Source organism: Diabrotica virgifera, chromosome 4, assembly GCF_917563875.1.
Source record: "Diabrotica virgifera virgifera chromosome 4, PGI_DIABVI_V3a".
NCBI classification, from domain to species: domain Eukaryota; kingdom Metazoa; phylum Arthropoda; class Insecta; order Coleoptera; family Chrysomelidae; genus Diabrotica; species Diabrotica virgifera.
In genome coordinates this window covers 176,068,639-176,095,267 of record NC_065446.1, presented here as the reverse complement: position 1 = coordinate 176,095,267, position 26,629 = coordinate 176,068,639, and the positions used below count along the sequence as shown (strand labels likewise).

At 32.8% G+C, this 26,629-nt stretch overlaps 1 protein-coding gene across 4 annotated transcripts in view; it reads left to right on the top strand.

Moving 5' to 3' along the window:
* The window catches only part of LOC114342489 (putative fatty acyl-CoA reductase CG5065), a 269,687-nt gene that overhangs the window by 201,887 nt on the left and 41,171 nt on the right, over nt 1-26,629 (top strand). For 3 of the 4 annotated variants that reach the window (XM_050648568.1, XM_050648569.1, XM_050648567.1), the window contains exon 7: nt 21,721-21,963. The exons of the other annotated variant lie outside the window; for it this stretch is intronic. In XM_050648568.1, the coding sequence (XP_050504525.1) occupies nt 21,721-21,963 (243 nt within the window). The remainder of the gene's footprint in view (nt 1-21,720; nt 21,964-26,629) is intronic. 4 annotated transcript variants of the gene reach the window in all.

Genomic DNA, 26,629 nt, shown 5'->3' with positions numbered 1-26,629 from the left:
TAGGATCTCGCCTATTTTAACAGCGTTTAATTTTCCTGTAAAATTTAAACTGGAGTTTTCAATGAAAATGTAAAAAGGTCCTAAATCAATTTTTTCGTATAAATAAACAGGCCTGGTTTTTTCTGGTTGATCTGAGTTTACTAAAGTATTTTGTTTTTCATTAATATTGTTAAGATTAATACTACTACTTATCTTATTTTGAGGCTGGTTGGGTAGAAATCCATTTAAATCTTGTAAATCACAGCTACTATCCATCGAATTCTCAATATCAGGCGGTTCGCCTCCACTAGATGACTCCATAGAGGAGTTTTCAAGTAACGTTTAACTTATGAACACTTTCAAAATGTAAACTAAATAAGGAAAAGTTTAACAAAACTAAACAAACTAAATTAGAACGGTATAAATCAAATAATCCGCCAAAAATCAATATTTTTCGGAGAGATTTCCAAATTTAAATTAACTTTGACAATTATTTTGACGTATGCGATTTTAAATGAGAAATCATTGAAACATCACTCAAGCACTAGGTGTTTATAGCTTTGTTTTAACAATAAAATAATACATTTTTAGCAATACAAATAATTAAAACCGATATAATTTGACTTGAACTTTCAAATGCGGTAAGCAGAATTGCTATTTTATTTTTTAATCAAAAGTTTTTCGGGTTCAAAAATTCCAATTTTTCGTTTTTTTGAAAGTTCAACCGCGTTTATCTCGAAAACTATGCATCCTACGAAAAAATTTGAATGAACATTTTTTGGTTAGAATGGCCCAAAAAATACAAAAAAATGTTTTGTTTTGCGAGAAATCGCTGTTATGTGATTCCTCAACTTCTTGGTTTATAACAATCTTATCGACATCCGGATCAACTGTTACCCAAAAAATTCGTGTTCTACAGGTCAAAATATATAAAAAAAACTTGGGTAAGTCCATCTGAATACAGGAGGCCGTTGTACCCCCCCTGGCGACAGGACTAAATACAATAACATACCAGCAGACGAATGGGAAAGATACTTGACTGGACTGTTTAAAGGAAAGGAAAATAATACCTAATCAAAACAATAACCTACCTGAATTAAGGCACGAAATAGAAATCAGTTTTCAGGAAGTAGAAATAGCCGCAAATTCACTCAAAAATAGATAGTCACCAGAACTAGAAGGAATAACCAACGACCTTCTAAAATACGGAGCAGAAAATATGACCCTAGAGATGACAAAACTTATAATACAAAAATTAATATTGCACTGCAAGATACCAGACGCATGGAGAAACAGCATAATGATACCAATGTTCAAGAAAGGAGACAAAGAAGACCCCAACAAATTATAGAAGTATAAATCTACTGAACACCGCACTTAAGCTAACCACAAAAGTCCTAACCAACAAAATCAATAAACTAACAATTTTATCAGATAAACAACAAGGATTCAGATCCGGAAAAGCCTGCGTATAAGCCGTATTTGTACTGAGACAAATCACAGAAAAGGCTATCAAGTACAATAAACCAGCATATCTATGTTTTATAGACCTGACAAGACAAAGGCTTTCGATCGCATCCAAGTCGAGGACGTCTTACATTTACGGTATAGAAGAAACACACCAATCAATATTATACAAACCATCGAAAACATTTACTTTCATAATCGAATACAGGCAAAGATAAATGGAAAACTAACGCAGTTTATACCAGTACAAAGCGGAGTCAGACAAGGTGACTCGTTAAGCCCACTGCTCTTTAATATAATAATGGGCGAAATAATAGAAGCAGTACGTAAAGGTCATGGTTACAGAATGGGGAACAAAAAAATCCAAATATTATGTTATGCAGACGACGCGGCATTAATCGCCAAGACAGAAGACGATCTCCAAAGATTAACACTCATCTTCAATACAACAGCAAAGAAATACAATATGATAATATCAGCAGAAAAAGCCAAATGTATGACAATATCTAAATACCCATTACGATGTAAAATCGAAATTGATGGGAAAATAATAAAGCAGGAAGCAAGGTTCTTCCGTCTATTTAGATATCTGGGAATAGATATAACCAGTTACGGAGATGTTGAAGAGGAAGTACGACAACAAAGCTTAAAAGCAAGTAAAGCGGCGGGATCTCTTAATGATACAGAACAAACACCTAAGATAAGACACAAATGCAAGAATCCATAAAGCAACAATTATATGACATACACGGTGGAGACAAAACCTGACACATCTAAAACGAGACGACAACTAGAAACAACAGAGATGCAAATACTCCGACGAATATTTGGGAAACGTCTGTTGGATAGGGAGAGAAGCGAAAACAAGAATGCAATGTAGAAGACATAAATGGATGGGTGACAAAACGGAAACAGAAGTGGAACGAACACATTAGTAGAATGGCAGAGGATAGGATAGTACGAATAGCATGAGATAAGTCACCAAATGGACGAAGAAGTATTGGCAGACCAAGAAAAAGATGGTGCGATAACTTAAACTAGGATAGGAGGCTAATATTGAAGAAGAAACAGGCTTTAAAGCCTACATTCAAGAAGGAAGAAGAAGAAGAAGACACAGGGATTTCAAAAATTGAAAGTCTTGTACAAGAAGCTTCTACTCTAGCCATTCCAATCTTTTCTTCATGTGCCGAGCGTAGGCTATCAAATTGGCTATAGTAATATTGTTGACGGCAGCTCGGAAAAGGGATGCAGAGGATCTGTTAAACCATTCTCTCAGGTTTTTATGCCAATACTTTCTTCTTTGACCTGGCTCTCTTCTTCTGTCTACCTTGCCTTTTACTTTGAAAATGGAGTATATTATATCTCTCTAGGTGTCGCATAACATGGCCAAAATATTCAATTTTTCGATTTTTAACTGTTCTGACAACTTCCGTGAGCTTTCCAATCCGATGCAAAACAACTTCGTTACGAACTCTATCCAGCCAACTTATTCGTAAGATTCTCCTACACTCCCAGTTTCTTGAGAAGTGTATTCGTTAAAGTCCAACCTTCGACTCCGTACAAAAGAGTAGAGAACACATAACATCCCATTCCAATAACTAAATACAATCCATATACTCCAGCACTACTTCCTAGAATAATCATTAAAATCAAAGTAAAGCCACGATTAATCAGAGAATATAAAAAATTCAGAGACCCTTCGCCAAAAGAGACTCTCGACGTCAATCAGACTGGAGGTTAGCAAGCTGAAACAAGCACATTGGAGGCGAGTTACTGTTAGTCTGGACTACCAAGATGGTCAAAAGTTCTGGAACAATTTCAAAATTCTATCTAAACAAAAATCACAACCACGTTCTCATCTCATATTCAGTGATGTCATCCTTAATAATCGACAAGATAAGGCTGTGACCTAATAGACTACAGGCCCATGTCCAAAAATAGATGGGTCATATGAACCACCAGGTGACGTATATAGGACGATATAAGAGCATAAAATATTAAGATTCAGTACTATGCCGTCACTTGTAAGCAGTCCAACTGCTGGTGAGAATTCAAAAGTGAAGGTAGAGTGGGTACATTTTGGTCATATATTTTTGTACGGCATCTTTACCATCGATAGATCCATGAAAAATAATAGGAAAGCGCGCAGTGCCGTAACAAAATGGTGAGCCACAAAGTTGGTAATTTTTTTTTGATTTTCTAAAAGGGTAAATTTGGTCATTTCATTCTGTATTTTCATTTCATTATTCCGCAACGCCGTACAAAAATCATGCGACAAGGGGAAAAAGTTGAGTGTTGCAATCCTCTCTTTTTCCGTGGTCCGGGGGGTGATTTGAAACAACATCAAATTAATTTATTTTGAAAGTATTTTATGCATAGATAACATTATTTTACATGCCGTACATTTTCGTTGGTCCAAAGGTTTGTAGGAAAAAAAAGCTCAAGGGAAAATCCACAGAATGAAATGTAAGAAAAATCCATATAACGAAATGTAAGGCGAAATTTATGACGATATTTTTTATACGGCATTAAATAGTTCATTTGTACTGAATGCAATAATTTATAAAAAGTTAGTGCCGTACAAATCTGAAACTTCATATTGATAAAAAAGTAATAAAAGTATTAAATAAATATAATTTACACATTTATCGCTTAAGGAGCAACGTTCTCTTACGACGTTTAGCCTTTGTAGGCCTATCTCCTATAATACTGTACTGTGTGCTAAGTAGTCGGTTTCTAGTAGTATTTTTTTTTAAAGTGGTTGTTTTATTTATTCACATCATTACGATGAAACAAATCAATTATATACATGTATCAATAATGTTTGAAGGACCGGCCCTGGCAAGGTATGGTCAAGTTGTACTGATATTGTACTCCTAGTTTTTATTAAAAACAAGTGGTAATATTAAATAGTTTTTAAAATTAAAGTGTTTATCTACTAGATACTACTACGTAAGTCATATATACGTAATTATTACTTTATTATTGTGAAAAGAAAACGTTAAATAATAAATATACACCACCGTACAATCTTTTTTTGGATTAGCTAGCATGCGGTTGGTTTGTCACTTACCAGAGTCCGACTGAAGCTTTCGCCACCGCAGCTTAAGATGACTTCACATAATGTAAACACACCTTCCGATCTAACCAGTCCAGTAAATCAACGTTCGAATATAACAAACAGTTATGCATCAGCCGCTTCACATTCTTTTCCGAGTAAGACCCAAGCAAGTATTTAGTTGTATCGATAATGCTAAACTGCAGGATTATTTAATTCCGCTGGGCACAATAATCAACCCAAAAAATATCATTTTTTCATCTAGATTATCTCATAATAGAATCTGCATGTATTTGGCAAACAAAACCGTAGTAGATAATTTCATGACACAACATGGCTCTATAGAAGTACTCGGTGAAGTTGTAACAGCACGGAGACTTGTCTCTCCAGCAGAAAGACTAGTCTTGTCTGGTGTCTGCCCGTCAATTCCTCATCAAGTATTAGTTGAAGAATTACAGAATATCGGTTTAAAGCTTATTTCCCCAATAACATTTCTGAAAATTAGCTCGAATCTTCCGGAATATAGTCACATATTGAGCTTTCGGAGGCAAGTTTATGTAAGCCCTATAACATCATCAATTCCAGATTCTATTCTAATAAATTTCGACCAAACACCTTACCGCATATTTTTGTCACAAGGTACAATCACCTGCTTTATTTGCAAAAATACAGGACACATATCATCCCAATGCAATAACAGTTCAGTAACGGAATCAACTCTTATTGATTCAAACAATGAAGTACCAAATCAAACAGCTCCAACAAGTATATTACACAAGGTACCAAACACTCAGCAGTCATCAAGTGATGCATTATCAAATCCGAGCATATCACCTACACCTACAAATCTCCATTACCAAGAAATTACTAATACTCCTACTCATAGTAACACTTTCAATCAACCACATTCAGCGGCAATACCGTTTCCACAAACTTCGGAAGCAATATCCTCCAATCTATCAGCACCTCTTCCATTAGATATAACTGCAGAAAACTCTAATAAAACTGATACATCACCACAATTTTGTGAAACAACCATTTCAACAAATCTTACAAACAAAACTTCAAGCTCGACTTCTGTCACTACCAATGAGTCTGCTCCAGTACTTGAAAATGTAATAAAGCCACAACATCTAAGTGAAAACTCTAATAGCACTTGCGAAAACGCAAGGTCTTCCATGAAACGCAGTATTGGTGAGGTTGATACGCCTCCTTCAGACTCAGCAATTTCATCACAAAATCTGTTTGCAAAACCCAAATCCTCTAAACCAAAAAAACGGCGCTCATCTAAAGTCCCATCTACACGGGAAACTCTTGAAAATTTTATTGATAATCATACCCCACCATTCGTTTTAAATTACCACCAATTGTCCTTACTGATTGATAATGTCCAAGGCTCCCCCGACACTATTAGCGTCGTTAAAGAATTTACAACTGATATGGCTGGTTTACTCCATCCTTTACAAAGCAGCTATCAATATGCAAATGATAGATCTACAAAAACCAAGTTTACAAAGCTTCAAAAGAAACTACACAACCATTTAGGGAAAGAGATTTCTGACTTAGACAGTGACTCTTCTGTAGACAATTGTTCAGTATCATCTAACTCCGAATCTGTTAACAATATTCAACTCGATACCTCAATGGAACATTGATGAATTTTTCCATCGTCTCCCTATGCTACAGCTTCTTTTATCTGAATATTCTCCAGATATTATCTGTCTACAGGAGACAAACTCAAAGACCAATCAGTTGTACAATTCAAAATATTTCACTTGCTTCCGCAAAAACCGTACAGATGCAAGTCGTGCAAGCGGTGGTGTAGCAATAGCAATCGTTTCTTCAGAAAACAATCTTCTTCTCCGTTTAACCCCAGAATGTAGCACATATTCAGCTAAACTCTACGCCATATACCGTGCTGTGAAACTTCTTAACGAGCTTACACTCACAAAAGCCCTGATCATAACAGATTAAAACACATTTTTCCGAAACATCCTGTTGAAAAGTTGCTAAAATACCAGCTGTCCCAAGCTGATGAACATGGAAGAAGCGTCCAATTTTTATGGGTTCCCTCACACGTCGGAATAACAGGAAATAAAGAAGCTGACAGGACTGCACGAGAGGCAATTTTAAGTGATTTTTCGGAGCCGATAGGCAAGTGTGTTTCCAGTGACTTAAAAACTTATTTTAAAAATAAAGTGTTGTGTTTGTGGCGAAATGAGTGGTCTCTAAGCTGAATAAAATCAAAAATAATGTGTCTCAGTGGATTCCACCGTCGCGGAATAGACGAGAACAACAAATTGTGGTTGCGCGTTTACGTCTAATACACACCAGGTTAACGCACTCTTACCTTTCAACAAAGAAAAATCTACCTATATGTGATCAGTGTAACGTTCGATTAACAGTCGAACACTTTTTAACAAGTTGTAGTAAATATGACCAAGAAAGACAGCGCAACAATATTCCAAACGCTCTACCAGAGGCTCTAGGTCAAAACTGTTCCTATGACAATATAGTTAATTATCTAAGATCCATAAACATTTTGTACAATCTGTAGTTGTTTACTTTTGTTATTTATATTTTGTTCCGTCGCTAATAACCTTTTGGTGGATGCTACTTCTTTTTCTAATAAAAAAATAATGTTTGAAGTATATATTAAAGCAAAAAGTATAGAAAACTGGTGATAATGGGATTTACAGTTTCAATTCTTGGATATTATATACCTACACACCCTTTCACTTCAGTAGACGTCATAATGATTTTATCATAGTATCAATAATTGTTCTCTTCAAAAATATGTCAATACCGTACAGTATAAAATTAATGACCATAAAGTACTACACCTTTAAAATGGTAGCGTCATTTTCATCAGCCTAAAAGATATGGTCTGCATTAAAATGTACGGCATCATTTTTTTCTAATTTATTTACCTCAATACTATTTAAAACAAAGGATAAATGTAGAAAATTGCTATATTTTATTAATCTATAAATATTTAAACTTTTGCAATAATTTAAAAAATTTCTGTTTTTGTATTTCTCTATAATTTTTTTAGAACAGTTTCTTTTGAACGGCAATACTATATAACAAATGTATTTTACAATATCATGTTAAAAACAAAGTTGCCGTACAGAGTCAAATGATTTTTTTAGCTTTATAAATAAATCAAGTATACCGTGAAATTAACATAATTATTAATATACATTCAAATGAACAATAATTTTTTGAAGGCATTATTTGTAATAGTACTTTTGAGTGCTAGATAATTAGGCGAGCAGGAGATACCCCTAAAATAACCAGGTACTGACCACGGAGGGCCGAAGGTCTAATTTTATTCATACTTTATATTTTCAAGGGTGCTGAAAACGAAAATGAGGTTTATTTTGAATTTTATGTGGGGGAACATTGTCAAAATCGCAATTTTTACCTAAAAATAAAAAAAAATAAATCACGTTTTTTTGCGTTTACCTCGCTACAACTCTGTTCAATCTTAGTATTTTTTTCTGAAATTTTTACAGTATATAGCTCTAACATTTCTGAAGACAAAGGTACTTGTTTTAAGTTTTAGTTCTTATCCTAATAAAGGTTATGAATTTTTTAAAAGGAAAGGTACGGATTTGTGCATTGCAAAGTTTAATCGCAAAAGTTGAGTGACGAAATTTAAAATTTAGCCTTTTGATCACGTTTTTGTTAAATTAGAGAGTACAAACAAGTTTTCTGGAAAATTTTTGATCAAAATGTTTTATAGAAAAAAAAAATAGTGCAACTTTTATTATCGACATTAGAAATCCCCGATATAACGGTTATTTTTCGAGATACTGACCATGTGTGGTGAATGGCTAATTTTGGTCTTAGATTATGTTTTTGATGGTACTGAAAACGAAAATGAAATTTATTTTAAATTTTAGGTGGGGGAATATTGTCAAAATCGCAATTTTACCATAGAAATAAAAAAAAGCGAAATCACGTTTTTTGCGTTTAACTCGCTACAACTCTGGTCTATTTTAATATTTTTATCTAAGATTTGTACACTATATGTTGCTCACTTTTTTGCAGACAACGGTATCTGCTTTAAGATTTTATTCTTATTCTAGTAAAAGTTATGAATTTTTTAAAGTACAAGGTACAGATTCTTGAATCGCAAAGTTTAATCGCAAAAGTTAAGAGGCAAAATTTAAAATTATCTTATTAATTACGTTTATGTTAAAATATAGAGTACAAAGAAGTTTTCTGGAAAGTTTTAGTTACAAATGTTTAATAGAACAAAAATTGCGCCACTTTTAATATATACGTTATACGTCCCCAAAATAGCGCTTATTTTTTCGACATAGTGACCAGGGGAGGTGAATGGCTAATTTTGGTCTTATTTTATGTTTTCGATGGTGCTGACAATGAAAAAAAGTCACGAATTTTTACGTTTAACTCGCTACAACTCTGTTCCATTTTAATATTTTTTTTCTAAAATTTCTACGGCATATATTTCTTACCTTTGTGAAGACTATGGAAGTAACTGTAGTCTTTCAGTTTTTTTTTTTTGTAAAAGTTATGAATTTTTAAAAATTAAAGATGCAGATTCGTGAATTGCAGAGTTAAATCGCAAAAATTAGGTAACAAAATTTAAAATTTATCTATTTGACTAAGTTTATGTTAAACCATAGAGTTCAAAGAAGTTTTATGGGGAGTTTTAGGTCTAGATGTGTTATAGAAAAAATATGGTGCAACTTTTAATTTTAAGAAAAACGTGGTTTAACTTTTTTTTTATTTTTAGGGCAAAATAGCGATTTTGACAATTTTCTCCCACCTAAAATTCAAAATAAACTTGATTTTCATTTTCGGTATTACTATCGGCACCAATGATCAGTATCTCGAAAAATTAGCGTTATTTTGGGGATTTATAACGTAGATGTTAAACGTTGCACCATTTGTTTTCTATGAAACATTTTGATTCAAAACTTTCCAGAAAACTTTTTTGTACTTATGTTTTATTTTTGAATTTGATTTAAAATCTATATTTCAAATTTTGTTAGTCAAATTTTGCGATTAAACTTTGCAATTCACGAATCTGCACCTTGTACTTTAACAGATTCATAACTTTTACTAGAATAAGACTAAAAGCTTAAAGCAGAAACCATTGTCTTCAAAAAAAGTGAGTGATATATAGTGTAGAAACTTTAGAAAAAAATTTTAAAACATACCAGAGTTGTAGCGAGTTAAACGCAAAAAAACGTAATTTAATTTTTTTTTATTTTTAGGGCACAATTACAATTTTGACAATATTCCCCCACCTAAAATTTAAAATAAATTTCATTTTCGTTTTCATCACGGTCAAAAACATAATCTAAGACCAAAATTAGCCATTCTCCACCCATGGTCAGTACCTCGAAAAATAAGCGTTATATTGGGCATTTCTAATGTCGACATTAAAAGTTGCACCATTTTTTTTTCTATAAAACATTTTGATCTAAAACTTTCTAGAAAACTTCTTTGTACTCTTTATTTTAACATAAACGTAATTAAAAAGCTAAATTTTAAACTTCGTCAAACAACTTTTGCATTTAAACTTTGCAATGCACAAATCTGTACCTTTTCCTTTGAAAAATTCATAACCTTTATCAGGATAAGAATTAAAGCTTGAAACAGATACCGTTGTCTTCAGAGATATTAGAGCTATATACTGTAAAAATTTCAGAAAAAAAAAATTAAAACGGAACAGAGTTGTAGCGAGGTAAACGCGAAAATCGTGATTTCATTTTTTTTATTTTTAGATTAAAATTGCGATTTTGACAATGTTCCCCCACATAAAATTCAAAATAAACCTCATTTTCGTTTTCACACCCTCGAAAATATAAAGTATGAATAAACTTAGCCCTTCGGCCTTCCGTGGTCAGTATCTCGAAAACTAAGCGCTTTTTTGAGGGTGTCCCGCTCGTGTAAATGTTTTGGAACCGAAGCTCTACTTTTTCCAATCATCTCCCGGACCACGGAAAGAGACCACGACATTTTTATACGGCGTTGCGGAATAATGGATTATACCCCAGGCTGTGGGTGAAAAATAGGTCGATTTCAGGATATAATTCAGGAATTTTTGAAACCTATCAGGCCCCTGATTCTAAATCAAATTTCGACCAAAAACAAGTCGCTTTCAATATGGCGACTGTCGAAATTATTTGACACGGAGATGAATGAATGGCCAAAAGCGAGGTTAGGTTTAGTTTAGATGTGTTTTGTTTATTTCTTGCAAGGAAAACTAAATCAAAAGGTATTATAATATAGCTGGGTTTAATTGAAATTTGCTTGTTTTGAGGAATTAGATAGAATAGTATTAAATTAGAAATATAATAATTGAGAATGTCCACAACATGAATCATCAACTCAATGAAAGATGTGAGGTAATAATCTGGGAAAATTAGTAAAAAACAAGGAAAATTAATTACCAGCTATTTTATTGCTGGACATGCTGAAATCAAATCTTAAGATTTCCTATATTAGTAATATAGCTGTGCAAAGTCCACAGAAAGTGTGCTATTTTGTTTATAAACAAATTAGCACTCCGAAATCTTTTTTTTTATTATTGCTCTATAACTCCGAAAATTTTAACTTTAAACCAAAACACTCACATAAAAATTGACAGTAATTTAATTCTGCACATTGATAATTTATTCCAATTTCCTTCGACGGAAATTTTCTTCGGAAAATTCGGGTTTTCCAAACAAAATCTTTAATTTTCAACTAAAATTTGAGGGAAGTAATTATTTATCAATAATTAAATAATTTGGTGACAGTGACATAAATCTTTTTTGTTATGAGTGTCTTGAAGATATGAAAATTTGTATGTACAAAGAGGACCGGAATTAAAAGGTATCTAATGGTTCAAAGATTAAAATCCTGTTGTTTATAACTCTGTCGCAAATGCCGGTCAAATTTGACCGGTTATACCTGGAATCACTCCTCGCAATTCAATTTGTTTTTCTTCGAAAAGGACACAGAAGCCGTGCTCTTTTCAACAGCGTTAACTTAATTTAATTTAATCTAATATTTTCTGAGGGGTTCTATTTGTTTATAAGCCAAAAAATTGTTTCTTTATAACATTCCTGAGACCGCTCAAATGGTCCAATTTCAATCCTGTAAGGTACGTTGAATAGGTATAGCGCTTTTTTATATGAAAATCATAGTTATTCTGGTGTATCATAATCTTTCTGGTTATTATTTCGACCGAAATTTTTTAATTAACATTTTAATTATTGCTAAACTATTGGTTAGATTGTCGCCGGTCTCCTGATATACAGAGAGGGGCTAAATTATGGAATAAATTCATTTTCTCTAAAATGGACGATTTTAGAGAAAAATCCCGAAACAGGTCGATTTTTATTTTTAAATTAAATTTCTTGGCATATATTTCAAACTAGTGACGTCATCCATCCGAGCGTGATGACGTAATTATTTTTTTAAATAGGAATATGGGTTCGTGTTGTAGCTCATTTACAAAGGCGTTCAATGCTCTATTCAGTATTATAAACATTAATATCATTATTTATACAGGGAGGCCAAAAAAATTTTTGAATTAAATTAATTGACGCAAGAAGAAGAATGCATGTAATTTATTTAACTCAAAATACATTCTATTGCTGTCAGAAAATAGAAAAAAATGTTTATTTTGCAAATAAACATTGCTTTTAGCTTAAATTAAAAGTTCAAACTGCCAATAGGTAGGAGGGAGGCTGTTTGTGATTTAATTTAAGCGAAAAGAAATGTTTATTTGTGAAATAAACCTTTTTTTCTATTTTCTGACAGCAGTACAATGTATTTTGAGTTAAATAAATTACATACATTCTTCTTTTTGCGCCAATTAATTTAATTCAAAATTTTTTTTGGCAACCCTGTATAAATACCTAATGATATTAATGTTTATATTACTGAATAGAGAATTAAACGCCCTTTCAAATGACCTACCACACGACCCCTATTCCCATTAACAAAATTATCGATTACGTCATCACGCTCAGATGGATGACGTCACTAGTATGAAATATATGCCAAAAAATTGTAATTTAAAAATAAAAATCGACCTCTTTCGAGATTTTGCTCCAAAATCGTCCGCTTTAAAGAAATGAATTTATTCCATAATTTAGCCCCTCTGTATAATCTACTATAATAAATCTTTCATGTCTTCAATTATTTAATTATTGATAAATAATTAGGTACTTCCCTAAAATTTTAATTGAAAATGGCAGATTTTTTGGGAAAACTCGGATTTTCTGAGTAAAATTTTTGTTGAAGGAAATCGGAAAAAAAATAACTTTGTGCAGAACTAAATTACGGTGAATTTTTATTTGAGTGTTTTTGGCGCAAAGGAAAAATTATAGGAGTTACAGACCACTAATTGAAAAAAAAAAAAGAAGATTTAGGAGTGCTAATTTGTTTATAAATAAAATAACACACTTTCTGCGGACTTGTCATACCCCATATTACTAATATATGCAATCTTAAGATTCGATTTTAGCAATAAAATAGCTGGTAAATAATTTTTCCCAAAAATGGTATTTTTTCGATAATTTTCCCAGACTATCAACAAAATCCAAGAAACCGAAGCGCCAACCCAAATTCTGAGCAGTCTCAACATGATAAGGTTAATATCCCCAAGAATCGCTATACTCTCCGGCTGTCATGGCGGTGTCGAAATGAAATTGCGACTGTCGAAATGAATTAGAATCAGGCCCCAGGTGTTGTAAAGGACGATGCCAGGAATAACTTCTACTAAAATGTAACCAAAAATATTGTGCGCTTTTTTTTCTATTGCGATTTTCATTTGTTAAATTTGCAATTTTTAATTGTTAAAGTTTTAGTAAATTAAAAAACCTACAATTTGAGGTATGGTAAGTTTAATTTCGTTAATTGGTTATTGCAAAACAGCGTGCGAAAGGTCCAAAATGGCCGTTTTTTACAATTACATTATTTATTGTACAAATAATTTTTTTTTATTTTTTAAAGCTTTAAATTTCTTTCAATTCCAAACATAAAAAAAATTGTAAAGCCAGATTAACGAATTTGTTGCTTAGATATTATAAATTGTTTATCCCAAGAGGTCAAATGTCGATGGCTATAACTTTTTAAAAAAAAATCGTAGAGAGTTGGTAAAACATCTAATCTCCTTCTAAAGTGTTATATTTTCATATTCTGATGTAAATAAATGCGTAAAACATTTTTAAACCTCTAATTTTTGGGTTTGAAAATAAGGGGGCAAATTTCGTTATAAACATTTAGAGCTGAAGCGGCCCTGTACATCCTATGAGTTTTTAACTTACAGATTATTGTTGCTGAAGATGAAATGAAGATTTATAAAAAAATAAAAAATTTCTACGACCAACTGAAGCCGAGATAATTTTTGGGTTTGAAAATAAGGGGACAAATTTCGTTAAAAACATTTAGAGCTGAAGCGGCCCTGTACATCCTATGAGTTTCTAACTTACAGATTATTGTTGCTGAAGACAAAACGAAGATTTATAAAAAAATAAAAATTTTCTTCAACCAACTGAAGCCGAGATAATTGTTTTTTTTTTTTCTTAAGTCGTAGTGCCTTTATTTATAACAATTAAGAAGTTATTTTACAGTCATTGACTAAAAAAAGACTTATATTATCTTAAAATAAAAATTATTATAAAATATAATTACATTTAATTATTAAAAATTATTTTTAAAATCTCATTTCTGAAGAATTTCATTTCTGAAGAAATAATATTACAAAAATGATACATATGTATGAAATATATAACTATATTTTTAATTTTTTCATTGTTACATAAATATAATAATAATAATAATGTTACTTCTTACTATAATATACAATATAAAACTTTTTCTTCTTGTAGTGACTATTCTTTTTGGATTTCACATATAAAAGTTTATCAAGAAAAACAAATACAGCGGTAAATAGACTGTATATTATATTGGTAATATTATTATTAAATTGTTTTCTGTCAACATTTAATACAAGCTACGTAAACATTTTCCGAGAGCGCGGATTTGAAGCGAGCCGGGCGATTTGCAAAATTCGGCCGCTTGCAAAAGCACCGATTTAAAAAATAATTTTTAATAATTAAATGTAATTATATTTTATAATAATTTTTATTTTAAGATAATATAAGTATTTTTTTAGTCAATGACTGTAAAATAACTTCTTAATTGTTATAAATAAAGGCACTACGATTTAAGAAAAAAAAACAATTATCTCGGCTTCAGTTAGTTGTAGAAAATTTTTATTTTTTTATAAATCTTCGTTTCGTCTTCAGCAACAATAATCTGTAAGTTAGAAACACATAGGATGTACAGGGCCCCTTCTGCTCTAAATGTTTATAACGAAATTTGTCCCCTTATTTTCAAACCCAAAAATTATCTCGGCTTCAGTTGGTCGTAGAAATTTTTTATTTTTTTAGAAATCTTCGTTTCATCTTCAGCAACAATAATCTGTAAGTTAAAAAATCATATGATGTACAGGGCCGCTTCAGCTCTAAATGTTTTTAACGAAATTTGCCCCCTTATTTTCAAACCCAAAAATTAGAGGTTTAAAAATGTTTTACGCATTTATTTACATCAGAATATGAAAATATAGCTCTTTAGAAGGAGATTGGATGTTTCACCAACTCTCTACGATTTTTTTTTTAAGTTATAGGCTTCGACATTTGACCTCTTGGGATAAACAATCTATAATATCTAAGCAACAAATTTGTTAATCTGACTTTACAATTTTTTTTTATGTTTGGAATTGAAAGATCTTCATTTTAAAGCTTTAAAAAATAAAAAAAATATTTGTACAATAAATAATGCAATTGTAAAAAACGGCCATTTTTGACCTTTCCCAGGCTGTTTTGCAATGACCAATTAACGAAATTAAACTTACCATAGCTCAAATTGTAGGTTTTTAATTTACTACAACTTTATATTCAAAAGTTTTTCTCTAAAATCAATATTCTAAGCTGCAAAATTAAAAATCATCAAAAATTGCAAATTTAACAAATGAAAATCGCAATAGAAAAAAAAGCGCACAATATTTTTGGTTACATTTTAGTAGAAGTTATTCCTGGCACCGTCCTTTACAACACCTGATAGGTTTTAAAAATTCCTGAATTATATCACGTTACCAACTGTGTGGCTCACCATTTTTGTACGGCACTGGGCGCTTTCTTATTATTTTTCATGGATCTATCGATGGTAAAAATGCCGTACAAAAATATATGACCAAAATGTATCCACTCTACCTGCACTTTTGAATTCTGACCAGCACTCAGTTGGACTGCTTACAAGTGACGGCATAGTGCTGAATCTTAGTATTTTATGCTCTTATATCGTCCTATATACGTCACCTGGTGGTTCATATGACCCATCCATTTTTGGACATGGGCCTGTAGTCTATAAATGGTATTATCTGTGGGCTGCTAAAATAATATTTTATGCCAAATATCTTAATGTTACATATACAGTTATCTACTATAATACAGATAATAAATCTACTAATTTTCACAAAAAAATCCAAACACTTTTTGACTGTTAACAATTTGACATCTATCAAATTTTTAATTTCTCATAGCCTACTTTAGGCTTGTTTAATAAAATAAGCAGAAAATGAGGATTTATTGATGAAGAACATGGCTAACGTACCTAACTTTTTTATTATTTAATATAAGAGAATGAGTCAAAAAATAAAATATTAAGAAAGCCTAAGGCTAGAATTGAGTTTTAATTTCAATATTTTATGTATGCTAGAATATTCCACAGGGTGTTCCGAACTTTGAGGAAAATCACAGTATGATTGTTACATCCGGTGTACAATGATATTTACCTGTCTAGCAATAATATTATTACATCGATATTCGTCAGAATCGTCAGAAAAAGCGTGAATACTACAGCAGCTGTTATCTGTTCGAAACTTTTGGTGCCGCGATGAACAATAATCTGAGCTAATAGTCGAGGAAATGAAGCATTTTGGCTCGCAATTTTTTCGTCCAGCATGGATTTACTTAAAATGTTCGCAGAAGTTAGGGAATAGTCCAAGGATCATTTTCTATATCATGCCGCTGTACGCTAAAACCTTGGGGGTGGTTGCCACCCCATCTCGGGGGCGGGAATTTTTTATTACATTTTAACCATGTAAATCGATGTAAAGGGTAATTCTAAGAAAACAATGTTTTTTAAATTTTCTTCGTAAAACTAATATTTTTCGAGTTATTCGCGCTTGAAAGTAACAGTTTTTCGATGAAGAAATCGACTTTTTTAGAGGGTTTTTTGAAAAATATGCATTTAATCAAAAAAACTGTTGATATCAAAATTGTATCTTTTAGTAACACAAACCAAATTATTTTTCGGTAATATCTTTAAGACCAATACAAACCGAGATACGGCATGTTAAAAGTTAGCTTTTTTCGCCAAATGCATAATTTGAAATATTCAAAGTAAAATAACGGAAAAACTTTTGCATTTTTCGAGAAAAACTTAAATAATCTTTTTTCAAGTGTACAGTTAGGCCTTTCAAAATATAATAGTACAAAGTTTCTAGCCTGAAAATTAAGCGACTTATGATCAAAAAAAGGTCGACCCATGCTTTTCTCTATGAAAAAATCAGTGAAAACAACCCCCTAACTACCCTCCTAATTAAAAATTGGTCTTCACCTTTCTGTAATTCCTTTTATATTTGTATTATCAATACAACAAAGAAGTTTGACCTATTTAAAAGGTCTAATTTTAGAAAAACTGGAGTTTAAAGAAAAATGAATTTTTGGAATTTCCCATTTTTCACCTTTTACTTCAAAATATCTCCGAAAATACCGGAGATACTAAAAAAATGATGAACCACTAAATTGTAGCTTTTTTAATAACTAAAATTTCCTTGTGCACAGATTTTCATCACTGTCAACAGTTAGCGAGATATAGCTGTTTAAAACCTCTATTTACGAGCAAACACCTTCTTATTAAACCCACCCTTATTCAAAAATAAGGGATCTTACGGAATTTAGTTTACACAGTCTTATAACTCTTCAAAAATCCTACAAAGTAATTTTGAAAAAAACCTTTTATCGCCAAAAATTAAGGAGCTATGTTTATAAAACGAATTTTTTTTTCGAAAAATTCGGATAGTCCGCTTATGAATAATTTTCAATGTATGTATAATACCACAGAACCGGTTCGTATACTGGAAGATGACTAAAAAGCTATTTGTAATTGTATTTGTACATATTTGTAAATTCGTATTTTTGTGTAAATAAATGTTTTTGTAATTCTTTAATTCTACTTTTTTTTCTGTATAGATCCATTAAAATATCTACTTATAAAAACTGTAATGTTATTAAGGGTTGAAATATTATGATAGTATATCCTAAAGTATAAAACAATCATTATTCAACAAATCAAAACCAAATTTTACCCATATTAAAGTTTACAATGTTTTTATATAGTTTTTGACAATAAGGGGTAGTTTACACCCCTAAAAATATCCAACGCCCTTGAAACACGCTCAAAGTCCCCAGTCTAAATATCGCAAAGTCCGACCTTGTCGTTATGGGTAGAAATGAGACGGGAATCATATTCTGCATACAGAATGTGATACAGTGTGTTTTTCAACAGACCACACGCAAAACGAAAGATAATATTCTTCGAAACCACTAAAACATGTTTCCAATAGACCCCCGATAAGTGGGACACATGGCTATTGCAGTAGGTAGAGAGACAAAGAGATTTTATGGTTTCGGAGACACATTTTTGAGGATTTGTTTATGCTGCAACAGGAAGTTGTCTCATAAATAAGAATAGTAGATATTTGCTAAGTGCTCAGTTATAGAATTCAGGGAACCCAACAGAAATGCGACGCAGTAGAATTCGTGGAAACCCTTGGATGGTTACAAAAAGGACAGCGATTGTAATTGGTTGAAGAAAAAATCATGGCTTTAAGTGGGAGGCCTTGAGTATAATTTTCTAGCAGTCCGATTGGTAGGGAAATGTTTGGTATGATCCCTATTGGTCAAAGTAGGTTATGACTGTTAAATTGGGAAGTAACTTTCTTTTTTCTGAAAGTGGGAACCAAGTTTGAGAAGGTAGAAAGAATCAGTTCCATTAGGGCCATCATCATGTTCGGTTCTGTTAAGCAGTTCCATTAGGGCCATCATCATGTTCGGTTATGTTAAAAAGTTCCATTAGGGCCGCCATCAGGTGAAGTTTAGTTTTGAGTTCCAGGAGAGTTCAAGTTGAGTTAGCCTGGAAGGGTCCGTTGCTTGCAGCGGTACCTGAAGGGTTAAGTTAAAAGTGACGGTAAAATGTAATTACCAAGTATTCGGCCGGCTGAGAACAACAGCGCGGCGATGCAGTGTGATGGATAAGTGCGACTCCGGCAATTTTCGTTGCTATCAAGCGAATTGTCGTTAATTTGTAGATACCATTTTTGGTATTTTGTTTTTTTTTTCATGCAGTCAGAACCAGGAATGATGTCGTATAATTTTTCTATTTTTTTTTGTTACTAGTTTCAACCCCCTAGTTGAATACTAAGCTGGCTAGTAAATTTTGATCCAGTTTATTGAACTTTTAATAATTTTGTTCGAGTAATTGTAAATTTTGATCCAGTTTAATGAACTTTTAATAATTTTGTTCGAGTTGAACGAAATAGTTTTTTTGAGAATGCAGAATGCATTCAAAGCTGAATTTTTCTATACTAACTTTTTTGTAATGAACTATGGATAACCATATGTACTGTTGCTATGGCTATTAACAATGTGAAGTGTTTTTTGCGTAGTGAAATAGCGTTTTGGACTTGCGGACCAACCAGCAGCCAGAAGAAAACAGGACATTCATTGTAAAGGTATCATTTTTATGTTTATAGAACTTTTCGTTTCATTTTTTTTTTATTTTTGGTAATCTGGTCTCTATTTGTAACACCGAGAGATCAGAGATTCATTTTTTTTGCTCTTTAATAAATAATGTTTGATTTACAAAATATAAATTTGAATCGTAAGAATATTAAAGAATTGACTGAGTATAGAATTTTAAGTATAAAGTAAATAAGGTAAGTTACATTATAATATTTTGTATATTATGTATATCATTTTATTTGACTATGTTTTTTGTTTTATTTTGATTTATCTTCCTTTGTTTTATTTCTATTTTTTTGTATAAAGTTTGGTTTCCCTTAGGTAACCAATGGCGCCCAATATTTTATTTTTTCTTTATTTTTATTTTACATCCTTATTTCGATTTTTCTATCTTTTTAATTTTTCTAAGCTAATAAGAGTTTACTATGAACATCTATTAAAGAATCCACTCCCTAAATTCTCTGAGACTAGAGCTACCGAGGTACTAAAAAATTATGTAGCACGAATTTTGTCAAATCTAAGTATATCTTATGTTTATCTAATTTGTCGTGTTTCACCCTTAAGCATGATATATAATATGAAGTAGAGGGTGAGATGATCCTAATCCCAAATTTTTATGTAAATCGATGCAAGTAGAAATTATTCTTTTAGTATTTAGAATTTAGAAGTAAATTTTTTATATATAGCTCCAACAAGGTTGGTTTTAAGGGTTGAAATATTATGATAGTATAGCTTCAAACATAAAACAAATCATTATGTAACTAATGAGAACCAAATGTTGACAATATTAAAGTTTAAAATGTTATTTTATAATTTTTTACAAATAGGGGTAGTTTTCACCCTTAAGAAACCAAAAGCGTACAACGGCTCAATATAGAAAATGAACTAGAGGGTGTAATGAGCCTAATCCCAAATTTTTGTACAAATCGATGCTGGACGAAAAAATTGCGAGGTTTTTCCATTTTTTCAGCTTCATTTCCTCGACTATAAAAGTTGTTTTAAGCCGGGTCCAGACACGTGTAACGTGTAATGTAATATTACGTGTAATTTAGCATCAACAGTGTGGACGTCGCACGAACGTCCACACGAATCGTTTAGCGAATCTTAATTTCCACTCAAGTTCTACGAACATACCAATAAGGGAGGTCGTGACAGCAGGTAGTTTGTTTATACTGCTTTTATTTGTATGTACATATTTACTAACTGAAGACTAAATTTTTGGGATCCCAAATACCGGGGTTTTGTTGGTATGAGCAGGTAGATTCGTCAAGCGATTGCTCGCCACACGTCCAAACGGTAAAACTTTCACTAACGCCGTCCAAACGAGTGCTGCGAGCGCCTTTTTGTTCACGGAAAAAACCGACCCCCGATGGGTCCCGGCGAGCTCCAGCGCGAATGGTACATGTAATGCTCGTAGTGCCGTCCAAACGCAGAATTCGCGTTTCATTACACGTTACGTTACGCATTACATTACACGTGTCTGGACCCGGCTTCAAGTAGCGTCTTTTCTGATACAAATCAGTTTTCCACCATTGACGCACCGAACGTTATTTCCGGTCTTCGGTTAGTAAATATATACAAATAAAAGCAGTACCTACCTGCTGTCACGACATCCCTATTGGGCTGTTCGTAGCAACTGAGTGGAAACAAAGATTCGTTAAACGATTCGTATGGACGTTCGTGTGACGTCCACACTGTTGATGCTAAATTACACGTAATCTTACATTACACGTTACACGTGTCTGGACCCGTGCTTAGACGCCGCTATAAATGCGAGCAATGACGATAAATTGTTATGATTTATTGATTTTTTTAAAACTGGTTTAGACGCTGCGATATATTGTCACGAATGATTATAAATTGAAACAACTCGATCGTTACAATAAATTGCCCGCATTTATCGCAGCGTCTAAGGCAGCGTTTAGACACCGCGATAAATGCGAGCAATTTATCGATATCGATCGAGTTGTTTCAATTGATCGTCATGTGAAAACGGTACATCACAGCGATTTATCAGAATTTGAGTTGGATTGAAGTTGGTATCGGATTGCACCAATTTATTGTAACGATCGAGTTTTTTTCAGTTTATAATCAATCGCGACAATATATCGCAATGTCTAAACAGCTTTAAAAACATCAATAAATCGTAGCGATTCATCGTAATTATTCGCATTTATCGCAGCGTCTAAACGAAACTTAAACCAGCGATAAAACGCTGCGATGTACCATTTACACACGACGATAAATTGAAACAACTCGATCGTTACGATAAATTTCTCGCATTGCTCGCTGTCTTTACGATTTATCGAACAAAGTTCCTCATAAATCGGTCGTTTAAAGGAGATGTTTAAACTAACGCACACTTTTTAGGTCTTCTGATACCGTAGAAGTTTATAATCTTTCCTATAACCATATAAGCTGTATGTCTCTTAAAGGAATGACAGATATTGGAAAAAAGCTTTTTGTTGAACTTCCTTATTCGCAAATGCTTCGTTATCCCATCATGACTGTGACAGAAAATTTTTATAGATATTATATTGAAACGCTAATACTACACATGTTTCCAGCACTACTAATTGATTCGCTTTTAACAATATTTGGACAGAAACGACGGTGAGTATACACAATTATAATTATGAGATTAGTTAATCAATTAACATAACAATTATTAACATAATTGATTAAGTAATTTCATAATTGTAATCAATTATGTTTTCAGCAACCCAAACAAAGTTGACATTGACAGTTGGTGACAGTAATTAAATATTTGATAATGATCATTGTTGATTAGCGTTCGAACAACCGGCCCTAAGAGTCGTATATCAAAAATTTGCTAATCACTTTAGGCACCATAAGGCAAGGCGCATAAGGGTCGATTCTCACTATACCTCCCGTTTACTTTCCATACGCATGGCATTCCGTTTCCATAAAATATTATTAAATACAAATCATATAGTATAAGCAGAGTTGTAGCTAATGTAGGTTCTTCTTCGTCAAATTCCAAATCGAATATTTCAACGTGAAATAACCAAAAAAACGGAGCACTTTTCTGGGAAAATCATTATAACTTTTTTAAAGTGTTTAAAAAGGTTTATTTTTGGTTTTTAAAAAAACGTCTAACATTAAAATTAGTGAGTTACGCTCAAAATATTACAGGTCCCTTTTATTTTTTTGGTAAAAGGAATCGCGAGAATCACCCCCTAATTAGTATTCCAAATAAAATTAATCGTTACCGCTTCATAAGTTACTTTGCTTATGTATTCTTTATATGATCTGTAAGTTTCATCGGTTCAAAGTGGTTATTTTTGAAAAGCCTGTAGTTAAAATGGCTTGAACGAGTCAGTAATCACGACTGTATGCAAATTTTGAACCGAGGGCCTGAAAGTCCCTGAAATTCTATAATGTTTATTTTAAAAGTTACAGGGGTGAAAAACTAAGAGAAAATGTAGTGTGATTTTTTATTTCAAATCTGTCATTTAAAAGAAATTTTTTATTTATTCTAAGGGAGTTTCGGCCCTCGATAATACTTTTTTAGTCTTTCATTCTGCGTTTAAATTTTTTAAAAATATTTATTAGTTTTTTCAGGATGCGCACCATGTCCGTGGTGATATTTTCCAAATCAAACATTCTCTATCTTTGTCATACAACGCACTGAGTCGAATAGAATATGGTGACAAGACAGTGACAATTTTAAATATTTGACATGGCATCGGGAATATTTTGAGTTGTTGATTAAATAATATCTATTGATAGTGAAATTTAATAAAAAATTTTCCTCTTGGTAAAAGGTATATTAGTTTAAAAAGCCCTAAAGGGCTACAAACATAGAAACAAATCGTTTTCGCTCTGTAACAAGAGCATCATCAGTGTTACAAGGACATGGTGAGCCAACCAAAAAATACAAAGGTCAAAGCCTTTCATAAAACAGACAAAAGTCTTATATAAATGAACACATCGAAAAATCCAAAGGATGGATAAAATTCCTAAGGATACGGCCCTAGGGCAACATATGACTCCCACACGTGGTAAGTGGGTCAAAAGGTCACTTGAGTTGCCTGCCACCTCTTATAACATAATGGCCTAGTTACCATTTGACCAACTTACCACGTGTGGGAGTCATATGTTGCCCTAGGGCCGTATCCTTAGGAATTTTATCCATCCTTTGGAGTGTTCGATGTGTTCATTTATATAAGACTTTTGTCTGTTTTCTGAAAGGATTTGACCTTTGTATTTTTTGGTTGGCTCACCATGTTCTTGTAACACTGATGATGCTCTTGTTACAGAGCGAAAACGTTCTGTTTCTATGTTTGTAGCCCTTTAGGGCTTTTTAAACTAATATACCTTTTACCAAGAGGAAATTTAAGTTCTTCCTTGTGGATTTTTAATATTGATAGTGTATTTGATAAATAATTAATTTAAAACGTGAACTTAATAAAAAGTTATTTATTGTTTATTATTTATGGAAGATCCAAGCAGAGAATACACCAGGATATATTATTTGATCCAAGTATTTTGTTATTAAAGATGTTCAAAATTGTAAGCGTTCCATAGTAACAATATATTATTAAAAAACCACTTTCCCTTTTCCTCTGTTCTCGATTGAGTATTAGTTTTTGTTGTAAGTAACGGTTATCCAAGAACATTCAAAAACTGAACGAAACCGAAATAGCCATCTCTACCTTTCTAATGACAATGCCATTGTCAACCTAATGTTTATATCTGCAGTTTCCATATCAGTGAAAATTTTCCTACACGTAATATGCCGTGTAAAGAAAGAAAAAGTAAGGATAGTCGATTCGTTCCGTCAAATATTTGTACCTTTACTCTTAAACGAAAAAACTGCCATTTTGACCTTTATTTGTTAATAATTAAAATTTTCGTCTCATGCTCGGCTTCCAAGATAATAGTTAATAAGGTGGAGAACGAGCTCTAAACGAGGACCTAACTACACTAAATAACTACTTTAAGAACTGGCGCTTACATCCTAACACAAGCAAAACTGAAACCTGTCTCTTTCACCTGTCGAATCAACTTGCGGGCGATACTCTCAATGTAACTCTAAATGATACAGCTATCAAACATAACAAAAACCCCAAATATCTAGGCGTCACACTTGATAGAACACTCACCTTTAAAAGCCTTCTTACAAACGCAGCCGGTAAACTGAGAACAAGAAACAATATAATAACAAAACTTGCTAGAACAACTTGGGTTGCTTCTGCAGATACTCTTCGGACCTCTGCTCTAGCTTTGGTTTTTTCAGTGGCAGAATATTGTGCACCAGTATGGTTAAATAGTGCACATACAAATAAAATCGATGTCCAGCTTAATCAAACCATGAGAATAATCACTGGAACAATAAAATCAACCCCAGTGAGATGGCTGCCTGCTTTTAGCAATATTGCTCCACCAGATCCACACCGTACAGCAGAATTAGTGAGAGAGTACCAGAAAATTGTCGTAGCCAACGTACAATTACCAATCCATCAAGATATACCAGACATCTCAAAAGACCACCAGCGACTGAGATCTAGAAATCCTCCAATCAGATCAGCCCGAAAAATTGGTGTTTCCTATGATATACACAGGCAATGGTCTACAAGATGGATGCCAACAATAGCAGCAGGCTATATTCAGATATCCACCCAACTCAGGGTTTCATCGGATCAAATCTGCCGCGGTCCACCTGGGCGAGGCTTAATCGCATACGTACCTTCTTCTTAAAGTGCCTATCCGTTCCGGATGTTGGCGATCATCATGGCTATCTTGACTTTGTTTACCGCAGCGCGGAACAGTTCAGTGGTAGTCGTGTTATACCACTTACGTAAATTTTGAAGACAGGAAATGCGTCTTCTTCCAGGTCCTCTTTTACCATTTACCTTCCCTTGGAGAATCAGTTGGAGAAGGCCTTAACGTTCTTGATTTCTCATTACATGTCCTAGATATTCTAATTTTTTTGTTTTGATGGTTATGAGAATTTCACACTCTTTTCCCATTATACGCAGGACTTCCACATTAGTAATTTGGTCAACACAGGATATACGTAAGATGCGCCTATAACACCACATTTCGAAAGCTTCGAGCCGATTCATAGATGCAACAGTTAGTGTCCATGCTTCCATTCCGTAGAGCAGAACTGTAAATATGTAGCATTTCAACAGACGGTATTTTGTTTTTAATGCTATGTCTCGATTGTTGAAAATGGGTCTCATTCTAACGTATGCTGCTTTCGCTTTTATTATTCGCTGTTTAATTTCTGTTGAATGGTCCCATTGGATATTTAAATTCGTACCCAAATATATATATTGCTCAACTCTTTCGATATTCTGTTGGTTGATTGTAAGTTGAGCGTTTAGTATTGGTTTCTTACTAATTGTCATAAATTTGGTCTTCTTTATGTTAAGAGCTAGTCCGTATCTATTGCTGACTTCAGTTATACGATTTGTTAATATCTGTAAATCATTGAGATTATCGGCAAAAACTATGGTGTCATCTGCATATCTAATGTTATTCAACCATTCACCATTTATTAATACTCCTTTGGCACAACCGTCTAAAGCTTCCTTAAATACCCATTCAGAGTAAATATTGAATAGTAGTGGAGACAAAATACAGCCCTGTCGTACTCCTCGTTCTATTGCAATTTTATCAGTTAACTGGTCTTCTATTTTGATTTTGGCCGTTTGATTGTAATAAACGTTTCTGATAATTCTTAGATATTTGTTGTCAATTCCAATTTCTTGCATTAGAGTTATTAACTTGTCATGTTTTACTCTGTCAAATGCTTTCTGGTAATCTATAAAGCATACGTATATATCACATTTTACATCCCTGCATCTCTGAAATAGCACTTGCACAGCAAAAAGGGCCTCCCGTGTTCCTAGAGCATCACGAAATCCGAATTGTGTTCTTGTTAGTTGTTCCTCGCATTTTGTATATATTCGTTTGTGAATGACCTTTAGAAATGTTTTAAGTAAATGGCTCATAAGGCTTATAATTCTTGGTTCTATATGTACCGGACATGGTAAATGTGCTGATTTTCTGTTCAAATGGGGTCGTGTGGAAAGTCCACAGTGTGATTGCGAATCACCTAGCTAGACAGACCATAAGCCATTGTGTTTCAGACTGCCTAAATCGTGTCTACCGTGGAAACCTCCAGGAATTTGTAGAATGCTCTCCAGAAGCAATTGAATGGCTATGTACAATTGGACATTAATATTTATATTTTAGTGTTTGAATAATATAACTATTATATTTGTGTATTTATCGTACTGTGAAA